The following is a 15,211-nucleotide window of genomic DNA, read 5'->3' on the forward strand; positions in this document are numbered from 1 at the left end:
CGTATGCCGAACAAAGATCCATTACTTCCCTGTAAAAGTTAGCCCAGACGATCGATGGCGATGAAACACGAAAATCCATCAGGAGGAACTGCAAACGTTGTTTACATTCCAAGCGACAGAAAAAATATGAATTAGAAAACGGGTATGGTTCCTATTCCCGCCACCCAGCGGCGGGGGGGTAGATCACCTGACCTACCTGCCGCATGTGCCGCGAAATTCGAATTTCTGTCGGACGACGGAGTAATAGCTATGTATATATCTGACAGGTAAGTTGAATGTATAAAAACATTTTTTTATGTACGCGAGTTACGAATTCATGCATCATTTTGTGATAATATTTTCTCTGTGTTGCTTTGATCGTTTTACAATGTGTTACAAACCAAAATGATCGCAATTTAGTGTACAATACAAGGAAAAAAATTAACTCGTTAGCTTTAACCGTTTTGCTCACGGCGCGATTTGAATACAATTATATATGAAATTTTGTTTTCAAGCTATCATATATCGCATTATTTATACATGATATTTTTTTCATTTCTGATGGTTACATACTAACCTTCAGGCAATGACAAAAAAAAGGAGCCAAAAATGAACTCTTAATCTTGAAAACTAAGTGCGCTGTGATTTTTTGAAAAAAAAATTCCGCTTCAGCGCTCACTCCAAGACCCCCTCGGCATACGGGAGATGATTTTTTATCATACCCCTTCGGCGTTAAAGGATTAAGAAGGAATAAGACAAATATAACACCAATGTTAAAGCCAAAAAGTTTATATAAATACTCTTATTAAAGCTACATGAGAAGAGAGATTCAGTAAATAAATCATTACTGCCCTGGGAGAGAGAGAGAGAGAGAGAGAGAGAGAGAGAGAGAGAGAGAGAGAGAGAGAGAGAGAGAGAGAGAGAGAGAGAAACAGTAGTAGTAGTAAGTACATACCATCTTCAGGCTCCTGCTTAATCTTAACGATTTCTTCACCCTCTTCTCCAGGTACACGTTCCCTACGCTCTCTATCCCTGGGAAATAAACAATATTTAATAGTGGGTAGCAAGGCACATGAAAATACAATCTTGTGGTTAACTTTATCATTAAATCAATTGATCTAGAGATTTGAAAACCACCAAAAAATAAAGACCGTAAAAAAATGTAAAAACTCGCACCTATCTCTACGGTGCTTCCTCTCTCTAGATCTGGATCTCCTCTTGCGATCTCTGGAACGGGATCTGTGACGCCTTCTCTCCCTTTCATCGCCTTCTTCGGGTGCTGTTGCCCCTCTTTCCCGGGAACGCGTTCTTCGACGTTTACGGTCTCGGCTGCCGGGGGAAAACAGAAACTGTTCAGCCACAGCAATATGCACCAAAGGCAACATTGGCAGTCCAGTATCATGGACATTTCAATCAAGGAGCTTGTTGCAGCCAGTTTTGCAGTTTTGACAAGATTTTCTTACCTAGTTTTGTACAAGTATATGACACAGCTCTTAGTAATAATAACAATAATGATGGATGGATTATGAAATTTAGGGACAAGCCCAAGCACTGGGACCTATTATGGTCATTTAGTGCCTAATGGAATGAAATAAATAGATAATTAATGAAATGTAATTGATGATTGATGATACATTCCCCATTCAGCCTAGGACTGAGACTTAGCACTGCACCCTACCCTTATATTATCAGCACTTTTTTATTATATGAGCTTACAATAACAATAAGGTCATCAATGACATAAAAATTACTTGCAATACTAATAATATCAATGAAAAGTTTTGTTAAAGTAAATAATTTTACAGTACCAATTAATTTAATTAAAACAAAGTAAAACATACACTGCATAAACCTTTAGAGTGATATCTATATGTAATTCATAATTTATAAATTTATCATGAAAAATCCATTTGGTTATGAATCACATTAACATAAGACAATCTTCAAGTAAAAATACCTCAACTTCAATCACCAAGACATTTCACATATGAATGAAATGACTTTCATCAATCACTTAAACGGTTAAAAGAAACACGAATTTGGCAATTGGTGGTGATATTAGTCTTACAATTCATAAAAAAAAAAAAAAGTTAGCCAATGATATCCAACAAAGTTAATGCAAAATCTACTGATCAACATAAATGAAAACTTATTTAAGTTAATATCCCAACAAAACCATCATTGTAGGTTTGTAAGAGCCATCTTTGACCATCAAGCTACAATCGTTTGTGAATTTTGGTTTTCCTCTTTGATATCATCTTGATGTTTTCTTTCTCCAATTTCAACCTCTCACATCTACTGTAGTACTTACTTTCTCCTACATATATACCTTTCCTCCTACCCACCACCTACAGATAAAAGAAGAGGAACATACCTTCGCGATCTTCTTCGTCTGTCTCTGGGTTCACGTTCCCTCTCCCGGGAGCGTGAACGCCTCCTCTCACGTTCACGCTCTCTGTCTCCTCGCTCTGGACGCTCACGCTCATTGCTGAAGAGAAACAATTTCATGAATGATGGCTTGCTGTGCCAATACAGTGCTTCCAAATAAAGTATATGTCAAATTAATAAAACACCTATAAACAACTTGAATAACTATTAACAGTAAACTTACAAATAATATACAGTGGTACCTCGTTTGTCGAACGTTTAAGTCGAACTTTACGTTTTTCGAACGAAATTTTTGAGAAAATTTTGTATCTTTTGTCGAACAAATGCTCGTATTTCGAACTGGCTGATTATCTAGTTTATACTTGTATTCGACGGCCTACTTGGTCTTACAAGTTAAACTATTATTTTTTTTTTTTTATTTACAATATATAGTTTAATGCTAACCATATTCGACAAAATAAGTAAAAGTATAAAGCATTTAATATAAAAATTAACTTTCAATATAACATTTAGCATAAAAGATGTATAAAATCGTACGTAATCGCGGTGACATCACGCCCAGCTGACTTGAGACTGAACGAGGGAGCGTTGATATGTTGAGGAGAGAAGAAGAGTTAAAATATTACTGTTATGTAAGTAAAAGCAATAACAATTCACATAAAAAAGGGAATTTCCCAATAAATTTAACACAATGATAAAATATGAAAACAATCAAATGCAATACAGAAAAAGTCTTAATTGAGCCAGTGTTCGGTGCGCCGAGTGAGACGGTCTAGTTGAACAATATTAACAAAACAGTAAATGAAGGAACAAAGCTTTTCACAATAAAATTTAGCATAAACAATTAACAAAATCATTCGTCAATGCGGTGATTCACAGCTAACTTGAGGTAGAGGGAGGGAGCATTTATATTTTTGAGGAACAATGAATGAATGATTTCAAGTTATCATGCGACATCCGACATGGTATTGTTGAGGAGAGAAGAGATAGTAAATTCTTTACTACATATGTACATAAAAGCAGTACCAATTAACATAAAAAACAAAATATTCTTTCACAATAAATTTAACAATGATAAGACATGAAAACAATCAAATGGAATACATTGAGGGGAAAAAAAAAATGCTCGAGACTTGCTCGAGTCAGTGTTCGGTGTGCTGAGAGAGAGAGAGAGCTGTTTCCCACTGACATCTCAGCTGGGCTTGGATGATTACTTGCCCATTTCTTTCACTTACACTTGATCTGCCCAAATCACTTTTATTTTTGTTACGGTAAAATACCTATTTGGTGACAATTGCTTTTTACGATTTTTTACTACTGTAAAAGTAACTAAGCTCTGTAATAAACAAACTGGTGCTGCTTTCAGCTTCTGCATGCCTTCAATCATTTGTTTAAACGGTTTTCTTGTGAAAAGTTATTTTATCTCTCCTTTTCTTGCATTCCTGACTTATTTCTCTCTCTCTCTCTCTCTCTCTCTCTCTCTCTCTCTCTCTCTCTCTCTCTCTCTCTCTCTCTCTTTTTTTGTTTTGTTTTATTATCCTTGTACCAAATATGCAAATAAAATTGATTGTATTATCAACTTTTGCACACTGCAACCAATTCGGTTTCCTCAAAAGGTTCCCGTTTCTCCTCCCAGCTGCAATTTTTACCAAACAGTTCGTAAATCATAGGTACACTGAAAAAATAAAATTTCGAAAATTTTACTTCAAATAAGTACTGTTTCATTATCTTTTGAACACATTAATAGAAAAAATGTGAAAAGGGGGACTTTTTGGGTTGGCTGGAACGAATTACCCTGATTCCCTTTATTTCTTATGATGATGTTTGTTTCATATTTCGAACAAATCGTACTTCACACAGCCTTCGGGAACGGATTAGTTCGAAGTCTGAGGTACTACTGTAAATAAACTTCAGACAAGCCTCTTTAGCAATTGTACTGAGCAAATAATAAAATAAAACAAATTATAATGTTCTAGGTTAGGATGAAGGCTGAAATAAATAAAAGCATAAACTCACTCGACACGGTCTTCCTCCCTCCCACTTCCACGTTTACGATCATCCTCTCTGCCGGAATGTTTAATATTGACATCCGATCCACCACGCCTGGTACCTCCTAATCCTCCACCTTAAAATAAGAATACATGAATACATGAGTATGTAGTATATATTTGTGGATGAATGAATAGTGTACGTATATGAGAGAATTGATTATTCCCTTACACTCAATCAAAACTTATCCATTTAGCAAATGGATTCTTTGCAAACTATGCATGGAAAATGAAAGTAGTATTATTTTTAAAAAATGTGCTACAGTGTGATAGTTAACACTGCACATCTGCAAAATGAAAACAACACAAGCCTATTCAAAAAATAATCAGCTAAAATGACCAGTGCGGCATTTTTCTCTGATCAAAATGCTAGTTGTAATATTAAAAAGTGGCACACATTAAATATATGCATAACCAGTACACAGTAGACCCCAAGGTTACATTTCACATCGTTTGGCCATTCGAAACAAGGGCATTCAGAAATCAACGATTTCACAGCAGTCTTACCTATGAAGTTTCCCATGCAGCGATAGACAGAAAAATTGTGTTGGAATATTTCTTGATAAGATTATTTTCATGTATATTAAGCAATAACTTCAGCTGCAGTTTTTCTACAGATATTCAGAATGGTTGCAAAAACATCATCATTATTATCCAGTCATTTAGCATTGAATGTCTACATTTCACTAACTATTTTAAACCTGCACTGCATAATAGATAAATGTTCAAGTTTGCTAGAACAAGATCAATAACCATCATGCGACAAAAAAAAAAAAGCCATTTCTATAACCTGATCAATGAAACTATCAGATGAAATGGGCCATTCAAATGTTCTAAATGTCAAAGAAATATAGAAAATGTCAAAACTTTTCCATAAATGTCACAAACATAGAAAATGTCAAAACTTTTCCAAAGATAAAACCCACCTGAACATGAATAAACACCAATTTTTTTAATAGAAGACTAAACACCAAATTTCTTTAATGGAAGTTTTTTTTTTCTTTTTTAAGTGTAAGGCTACAGTCAACCTTATGCAATGTTTCCCAGGTAAAATTTTATTTTGCAAAGTGCGAAGTATTTCTTTAGCCTGCAGTAACTAAGTTCAAGTACATCAGATATATTCACAGTGCAAGACAAACTGGTTTGAATCTAAGAATAAAGTTCTTCTTGACACTAAGAAGAGGTCCTGATGGCAACAAAAACCACTGTGAAATGAATGTAACACAAGCAAAATCTTCCAAGTTGATTTTGCAAGTTTCTAGGAAAAATTACAATAATATTGCTAACATTTTGTGAACTAATATTATATATACAACCCATAACCATAGCCATGCTGAGGCCCCTTATATTTTTCTTAGTAAGAAACGACGTAACTCACCTAGTCTCCGAGGTAACCATCCTTTCACTGTGCGAGCACGCTCAACATCAACGAGTACTCTGCGGTTATCTATCTTCTTACCGTCAGCGTGCTTGTACGCAGCTGTTAAGAAAAGCATTGTGTTAAAATGTGACAGTGACACACTTCAGAGTATGTGTATGAAAACAGGAAAACGAATGAAAATTAAACAAGAAACAAAGAGACCAGTCCTGTGACCATCGTCGACGATCCCCTTGTAGACGAAGCCATCTTTTGGAGGGGCTATCAAATGAACCCCTCACTGGCAATCACCACTTAATTTCATACCAATAACTTAATCTTACAGATGATGTATACACAAAGAATGACATTATAAGATGCGTGTAAAGGGAAAGGAGTGGGAGATTGGAGCTGGGAGGAGAAAGAGGAGGGGGAAGGATGAGGAGGAGGAGGTGGTGGTGGTGGAAAAGGAGGAAGGGGGGTGTGTGGAAAACCGGAGGAAACAAGGCTTAGGTTAGGTTTTCTCCTGCTAGGCTTCTTCAACTAATACGCAAGCCCACAAAATTCAAAATGAAAAGGCTTCTCAAATGTAGCAGTTGTTGTTTCAAGTTTATGAATTTTCTTAAATTCTTCCCAAATAATCTGACTCTTGATTGACTGCATATATCAAATGATAAAGAAACTGTGTTACCTGGGCATACCTTCTGTGTTACAGTAATCTAGGGCGCCCGATAGCAGAGGTGTCGGATGGGGAATTCCCGTGATTTCCATCTCGAAGGGCGTTGGAATACTTACCCAACTCACCCAATTATCAATTTACAAAACAAATTAAAATAAATAGATGACACCAACACAATCTATTGCATTACTGTATTGTACAATGGAATGTCTATACATTAGGACTTGAAAAATGTGACAAAATTGAACTGTTCCAAAGCCAAATCTGTGAATCTAGGGTTAAATTTCTGTCAGAGGTAACAACCTAACTTTCATACCTACCGCTCACTTACCCAACCGCCTGTATTGAGTGGAAAACACTGCTCCCAAATCCCCTACCTTTGGAAGTATTTCTTTTACTATGCTTCACTTACCAGCATACTTCCAATGAAAAAAGTAAACCCTTCCCAAGAATTCCCTGCTACAAATGTCATAAATAACAACTACATTCATCCTTGCTATGTCTAATTTCCAACAAAAATCTATTATAGGAAACTCTGCACTGTATCATTTCTTTTCATGTATGAATTCCAGTATAAAATTCAAATTAATGCTTACTTCTCAAACTGTTTGAATTCTTACAAGAAAATATGACTGCAAAAGTAATTATCAGATCTTACTCTACTCTAGTAGTCTGAAATGCACTCGAAAACAAGAAAGGGAAAGTTCTTTCAGGATACATCACAAATCCCTGATACCTAACCTCACCTGACGTAATCATCACATTTTGACTTTTAAATAAAACTTACCACATACCTACAACCAAGATATTTAAATAAAAAAAAAAAAAAACAATATAAACAAGCATAACAAAACAATCTCCCTATTTCAAGATACAAAAGTAAACCAATACCCAAGGTTTACCTTCACTAATAAAAAAAGAAATATGTATATCTACGCCAACAGTACTGTACTTCCCTCAAGAGATCAAATACCTGAATAGTTCAGCTCAAACCACCTTGTAAATCTTTGCAACGGCAACTTTGCACAGACGTGTACCCGATGACCCAGTCCGTGTCTTCTTCAAGGGTCCCAATAGATAACTCAAAATCCTTTCCAACAACCCAGGAGCTCACAATTGCACTAATCTAATCAGTGTAAAAATTCAACCATGCTTTATCTTCCTCCCAAATCATTCCTTTCACTCCTTACTCCTACCCTGAGACAACCGCACACGCGCGTACACACACACATACACGCACTCTCAAACCACCTACTTTTAGGCTTTATTGACCAAGGATTAACTACTATTAATGATCATTCCTAAATCTTCTTACTGAACTTTATAGGAAATCACAGGCAATATAATTTTTCCTTATTCATGAACTGATCCAGCAAAGCTGATTCAAACTTCAGATACTTGAGATGTACTACGTATTACAGAGATTACTATTTCAGGAATGGCAAAAGGTTCTTTAGTACGTTAAATATCTCTCTCTCAAATCTGCAGGAGCCTTAGAAGCATCCAAGAATATAAGTAACTGGTCAAAGCCTTATAATATTATGAGGTCAATCTGCCTGCTCCTGTGTTGGGCTTACCACACATACAAACCTAGAGCCGTGAGTGCTCATAGGTCGCGTGAGCATACAAGCCAGCACGGAAGATCGGCTGTACAGGGTGAACGAAACAAAATGCATTAGTGTGGGGCCTTCAAAGACTATGTTTATCATAATATAGCAGAACAACTTTTTATACCTGAAAATAAACACCAACTATCAGATAAAAACAAATGTGAAGAACTCAACCCATCGAATTCAGCTCTCAGTCATTATCTCCAACCTGTTGAAATCGACACTAAAAATTAGAGCAATAGCATGCCTAAGTAGATGCCAAAAAAAACAAATGGCTAGGTTGTTTCCTTTGAAACAGTTAAGTCTAGAAAAGAGAGAAAAAAACACATTATTATCTGGACACAATGTCCAGCCAAACAGATTTAGAAACTTCAGGAACACCCTTAAATCCTCCTTCCATCAACTTTGTGGGCTATGGAAACTAGCTCTGAGAGAGTAAATATTATAACTGGGTAGTCTGATAAGACGAAATGAAACATTAAAAACATTTCTGAAAAAACAACCACCACATGACCAGAGGAACACTCACTTGAAAATTTTAACAGCTGAGCTCAATAATTAAACTATACAACAAAATGAAGCACCAACTATAACCAAGGAATTAAAAATATACAAAAAGTGTCCTGACCATATTTCAAAGTGAATTGGGGGCAGAGTCCAGACTATACAGATATTCAAAGATCATGACTGATTACGACCTAGGCAAAATAACAATAATGCACAAGATATCCAGTGATAAATGACTCGGAGAAAAATGATGTGTTACTACCTCTACAAAATGCGCACTCAAATGTTGAGGGTTGAGGAGACTGACTGTTAACAACAGCACGCGTCAGTACCACGCAACAGAGAACCCATCATTGATAGGAACCTGATAATGTAAAATCTTACTGCAGAGAACCCATTATTGATAGGAACCTGATAATGTAAAATCTTACTGCAAAACTTCACTATATACAGTGATTCACCCAAATCACTGAATCATACTACTTCACTCTAACAATGGGACTGGTACAATTTGTTGTGACTGAGCTCTGTAGCTTATACGTGATTAACAGGGTTGTCATGAACAAGATTTCTCAATTATTTTTAGTGGGATGCACAGGGCATAGTACCAAGTACCTTTCAAATGGGGGAAAAAAACTATATCAACACAACACAAAGTTACAATCATAATCACACCACAAGGAATGAGGCAGACTATCAACAACTCTACACAAAAGGAGGGGAGGTCTAACCCTTATTTGATGCTTCATCATTATATGAATTCTGCACTTCTGTTATCTATTTCATATGCATTTTTTTTTTGTTAATGGGCAGTTAAGCAAGCTAACCTCTTGGTCACCTGGCTGTTGTCATAGAAAATAGCATCTCTGAAATATCAAACACTGGAATTCTTGGATACCCTTCACAAAAGGGTTCTTCAATTTCCAATAGCAGGATGAATATTCTTTGAGAAAAGCTGTGTAAAATAACATTTCTGATAAGAGAAAAAAAATCACATGAGTATTGTATGATGGGTGGTAAAGAAATTAAAATAAATTGATATCACACCAAAACACCCATCCCTAAATAATGAGAGAGAGAGAGAGAGAGAGAGAGAGAGAGAGAGAGAGAGAGAGAGAGAGAGAGAGCCCCCTTAGAGACGGAGGAGAGAGAGAGAGAGAGAGAGAGAGAGAGCCCCCTTCATGTTTTACATGCAATAGGGGCACAAAAATATAAATGAACAAAAACTCCCTAAACCAAACTCCCTTTCGAAAAAAATCTACTTAAACAAATTAAACGGCAACTTCCTATGTATGATCACTAAAGATTAAACTGAGTAAATTTTCAATTTTTTGTAAGCATGACATGATTTCCACAGGATACAGTAGTAATAAGAAGATACTGAAAGCCAAATAGCTCTGAATCATCACGGTCATGGCACAGCCAGATAACTCTCACAGAATCCCTACATAACATCATTGCCTTCATGTCAAGCGCAGAGATTTCAATTATGACAATTATTGCAATACAGAATATTCATTGTTGAGCCGTCCTAAAAGGCTCATTTTCTCAACTACTTCAATATCACAAAAGATATGCCTACCACTCAACAATAGGCTATGTAGGCAGTCCTTACATTAAGGCTGTCTCAGTAGACGGCATTTGGCTCACGGTGCTGTCAACTCAAATTTTTCACCCCATAAGCAGCTTTACAGCACCGATACCCAGTTTACGCCACCATGACCTAGATTTACAGCACTTATGGCACTGTATGCACTATTTATTCCCATTATAATTAAGAGGTTCTGGTTTATGGCGATTTTCGGCCAACAGCATGCCGCCAGGAATGGAACTCCCGCCATAAACGGGACTGCCTGTACAAATGTTGCCTCTACAGGAAAATAATGGAAACATTTGAATCAGGCCACATTGCTGTACATTTCTGACACTACAGGAAAGTAATTGAAACATACTTGAATTAGGCCACTATGCTCTATACATTTCTGTTCAGCAATATTTGTCACATTTCATTTACTAATGATTATTGTTGTTGCTGTTTAAGATTAGGCTGGCCCTATGCTTATGCATAGAGCAGTCCGTAGGTACTAGTGATTAAACACCAACTCCCACAGAAAGCATTATTAAAATAATTATTAAAATAAAAACCTAGAACATATACACTACCCAACTTGATGAAAAGAAAGAAATAGCAAATAAAAACATTCAAATGTTATAAGGGATGGGTGTACCACACATCAAATTCTCCATTAAAACTGCTGTGCTCAAGTTGACGAGGTCTTCTCTACGATAAATGACACCGTGCCCAGTTAGAAAGATCATTTCCAGCCAGGTAGGAATTGCTTGTGACAAAGTGTTGATCTACACAGGAAGAGTAAACATAGCCAATGGGAGCTGACAAAAGGTATTTCAAGATTACAAAAAATCAAACTACTATAAACTGGTGTTGGTCAAAATTCTAAAAACCTAGTCAAACAAACATCATCTTTCAAACCAAAGACGAAAAGAATGCAATATTCTTCCAAGCTTATCCCTAAGATTTCTTGTACAAAATTATGCATAACAACAGTGGTTTAATCAGGCCACTGAGCTCATTTATTCCACTCTCCCAAGGCTGGCTAATAAGATTTGTCTTTATTAATAATGCTTCAATTCTTTTTATTAAATCACAGCTTTTTCAATTCTATACGGCTAACTGAAAGTGGAGACTGGCGAAAATTCCTTAACTGACGCTTCCGAAACCTAACATTCTTTGTCAACATTCAACCTTGTTAATATTCCCTGTCCGCACAATTAACACTCATTTTAGACATTTAAATAAAATGTAAGCGTTACTTTACATTCTGTCTATATATGCTATTAGGATTGGCTCACATACACTATTCATTCAGCAAATAATCAAGCATCAGAGAGGTGACATGCTGAGAGTCAAAATTACCTATGGATGAACTAGTTCCTTTTGGTTCAAAATATTCCATAACCCATAGGAATACTTATAGATAATTTTATCATATTAGTTGCAGCTTTGGCTTTTCATATCCCAGTCAATTAAATCTCAGTAAACATGCATTTCAGTACCCCTTTTCCTAACAAAGTTTTTTTTTTTCTGACAGCTCAAATTACACACTGCTGTTTTTATCAACTTCAAACACAGCTCTTTTCTTGTATGCTTTTCATGTACCATCAATATTTGTCTAACTGTCATGTAAAATAGACTAGTCATTGAACAGCAGGTACAGAAAAAAATTAGTTAATGACTGATTACTAGAAATACTGTCATATATGAGGGTAAACAAGACTTTCTTTTTTTCATAACTAACAACAGTTTATAGATAATGGCACCTGAATAAAATCATGCCACATATTAAGATCAATTTAAATGAAATTCAGATCCCAAAGCTATGATACTTACAAACAAAATATGGCACAAAAGAACACAGCTTTCACATAAATGAACATAAATTTTCTGTTTGAAAATTCAGAACACATAATTAATGATTCTGCTGACTTCAGCATAAAACCAACTGCAGTAAGAAGGAGAGATTTGTCCAATTTAATGAAAACAGAAAATAAAAATGGTGCAATTGAGTTTCTATCAACTTTGAAGAGTTTACACAATCCTGAATGTAATTTCAAAATGCTCACAACAATGACCCTCAATTAGTTACTCTAAGAAGCATCAAGATGTCCCAAAATGAGTTCACGGATTTTTAACATGAACCAAAACATAATGGTCTTTCATTTTATGTCTTTCTAATGGTGTTGCACAATCTTTAACAAATTTCAAACAATTTCAACTTAATTTTCACAGTACAATTATGACGACCATAGTTACAGTAAACAGTTCTAGCAAAGGCCACATCTTGCTAATAATGGATGCCCAGTTATGATGGGGCAGAAGTGATATTTTTCCTTTTTCAAAGGTGTTTACCATCCCCTAAATTACTACTGATCATTTTAATGTTTATTGTTTAGCACTGAAATCAGAGGGGACAAAAAAAAAAAGGATAATTAAAGCCCCTTATTATTCTGTTCATCATCTAAAAAGCAAAATAAACTGCTTGTTTCTTCTCTTCAGGGTTAGAATATTTCAGTTATGTCTAAAAATACTGCAATGGAAAATTCCACAGTTCACCTTCAATTCAAACAATAAAAATTGTGTGAATCTGGTTATGATCACATTATGAGCATTTTACAATTACAATAAGAACTTCTCTGATTCAGTGTAAGCCTAAACTCATCCACCATTGTACCTTGGTGACTCGATTAACAAGTTGTATAAAAAGCCATGCCATACCCACTTGAATGATTAAATGCAGTGGAAAGTACTGTCTTTGATTTCTTCCTGGTTGAGCATGGACAGCTTCACAACAGAAGAGGGTCAAGCTTAACTGCATGCACAAATACAGAGCAACTCATCACAAATCAAACAATGAATTAAAAGCAAAGCACAATTACACATGATGGGAAGGACTCAGGGCAAAAACCAAACAGGTTTGGAAAAGTCTCACCCAAGACTCAAAATAAAAAAAAATTTGAAAATGACAGAGAGGTGCAAACAGAAAAGGGGTGTAATGAAGCAATTTGCTTTTCTGTTTCAATCATAAAGGAACAAAAAAAATAAAGGAAGTTTGGAAGATCAAACCTAGGTGTATGCAGAGGGAGAGGCAGAAAAAAAAAAAAATAACTGAAAAGCAGCACATTTAGTAATGGACTTTTGTGTTATTATATGTATTCTCCATACTAAGAATGTGGTATGAGCTTTGCATAAAATACTGACATCCCACTCCTACCTAATTGGCTAACAAATGAGCGAAAATAAATTCTTTTCTCCTAATGTAGCTTAGCTTACCAAAACAAATGAAAATTACTTAATAATATTTTCATGTAAATGTTTACTACTACTGTGGCCATTTGAAGCAACAAAAATAACATTAAAACATTATTACTTTAATAATATATATAATCAACTATATCACCAACAGTTATCTACCCAGGAAGAAACAACCTTGGCTTAGTTATTAAACCTTACACACATTTTAACTACCAATTTTAAAAATAATTTATATTCTCTAGGTATACAATAATCAACTAGGAAAGAACTGACAGTACCCAGTAACTCTTCCATAATTTAATCAAACACTAAAATAGAAATTTTAAATTAACCATTTTGAGGAAGCACCCAGTGTCAAAGAGCAGCATAGGCTAAGCATTATCCCCATTATAGAAAGAACAATCACCATGACTGGTTCTTGTAAATACACTAAAACCAAACATGAAAACACTATCAGGCCCAAAACTTACCTAGTCACACAGCCACTGTTCTCCAGCGACCTCTCAAACCAGATGATCATCTCTGCAGTAAGCCGTTAGTCACTTTATATAAAGGTTCTAATACTAATAAACCACTGAGACACAGATAATCAAAAGCCCAAGTAATAATTTCATCAATGACTTGAAATAGCATAAAAAAAACACTAAACAGAAAGAGCTAACCAAGATCTTAGAAACAGCCTATCTTAAGAGATCAAATAGTGCATATAAAGAAGTCCCTTCCATAGGCAGGAAACATCATCTACCAAGGGTTCTCACTAATTGAATGAACTGCATTTACAGAAAAGACAAACTGAATCAGAGAAGTACATCCACAGTGACTACCATGAATACTTTTGCAGGTTATACAATGCTTCTGGTGTTGTATGACAACCTACAACATGACACCTAAAACCACATAAAGGGTACAAATGACTGCGGCTGCCATCACGCAGCTGTTAAGAGCAATAGCAATAAGAACTGCACTGGCATAAGAGAAATATTTAAGGCATTTCCCAATGCAATACACCAGTTTTGTGATTGGTAAAATATAGTCACTGACATGAATGGATTTGGAAAAAGCTGGGTACTCACAGTGCATGTCTCGCTCGTGTTCATACTCAATAAATGCGTATCCTCGAGGCTTGCCAGTCTTAACATTGTGAATTAAAACAATCTGAAAATATGTAATGCTTGCTATAATTACTCAAACACATTTTTTCAAATTCAAATGAAATATGACATATTACTCATAAACACATTTTTTCAAATTCAAATGAAATATGACATATTACTCATAAAAAATTTTTTAAATTCAACTGAAATATGACATTTTTTAATAAGTGAGATCTTTTTGTATTTCCCTTCACCTCCTCTTACTTCTTCCTAATGAAGACCATATTCTTTGGAAGCTTGAATTTCAAGTCAATGGCCTCTGTGGGCATATTCCCTATGTTTCATCTTCTGTTTAACAATAAATTAATTACTGAAATTGCTATGTTTACTCAATGGCCATTAAAAGAAACAAATAAGATATTCCACCCACCTTTTTAATCGGTCCGTAAATTTCAAATTCTCTCCGCAACTTTGACTCTGAAGTATCATAATTTATTCTCGACACAAATAAAGTTTTATAAGGATCGCCCGTGCTTTGTTCGTTATTGTGCGGGTCCCACAGAGCAATTTCTTGCTCTAATTTATATTGCATTTGTTCAGCTTTCTCCCTTCGTTTCCTTAAAAGCCTTTCTTCTCGTGTCTCAACTCTAGTTGGGGGAGGCGTATCTTTAGGATCCTGTAAATGGGAACGTTCGGGTCATCAGAATATTTATGTTAA

General features: G+C 35.5%; 1 protein-coding gene across 1 annotated transcript in view; it reads right to left on the reverse strand.

Annotated features, from left to right (window-relative positions):
- Positions 1-15,211, reverse strand: part of LOC135201626 (U1 small nuclear ribonucleoprotein 70 kDa-like) — a gene marked incomplete in the record, with an annotated part of 53,427 nt that overhangs the window by 29,418 nt on the left and 8,798 nt on the right. The window contains 8 exon segments of the mRNA XM_064230693.1: positions 935-1,011; positions 1,156-1,308; positions 2,354-2,467; positions 2,905-2,940; positions 4,384-4,492; positions 5,794-5,895; positions 14,473-14,554; positions 14,924-15,169. Coding sequence (XP_064086763.1) covers positions 935-1,011; positions 1,156-1,308; positions 2,354-2,467; positions 2,905-2,940; positions 4,384-4,492; positions 5,794-5,895; positions 14,473-14,554; positions 14,924-15,169 — 919 coding nt within the window.

This window comes from Macrobrachium nipponense, chromosome 28 (assembly GCF_015104395.2).
Source record: "Macrobrachium nipponense isolate FS-2020 chromosome 28, ASM1510439v2, whole genome shotgun sequence".
NCBI lineage: Eukaryota > Metazoa > Arthropoda > Malacostraca > Decapoda > Palaemonidae > Macrobrachium > Macrobrachium nipponense.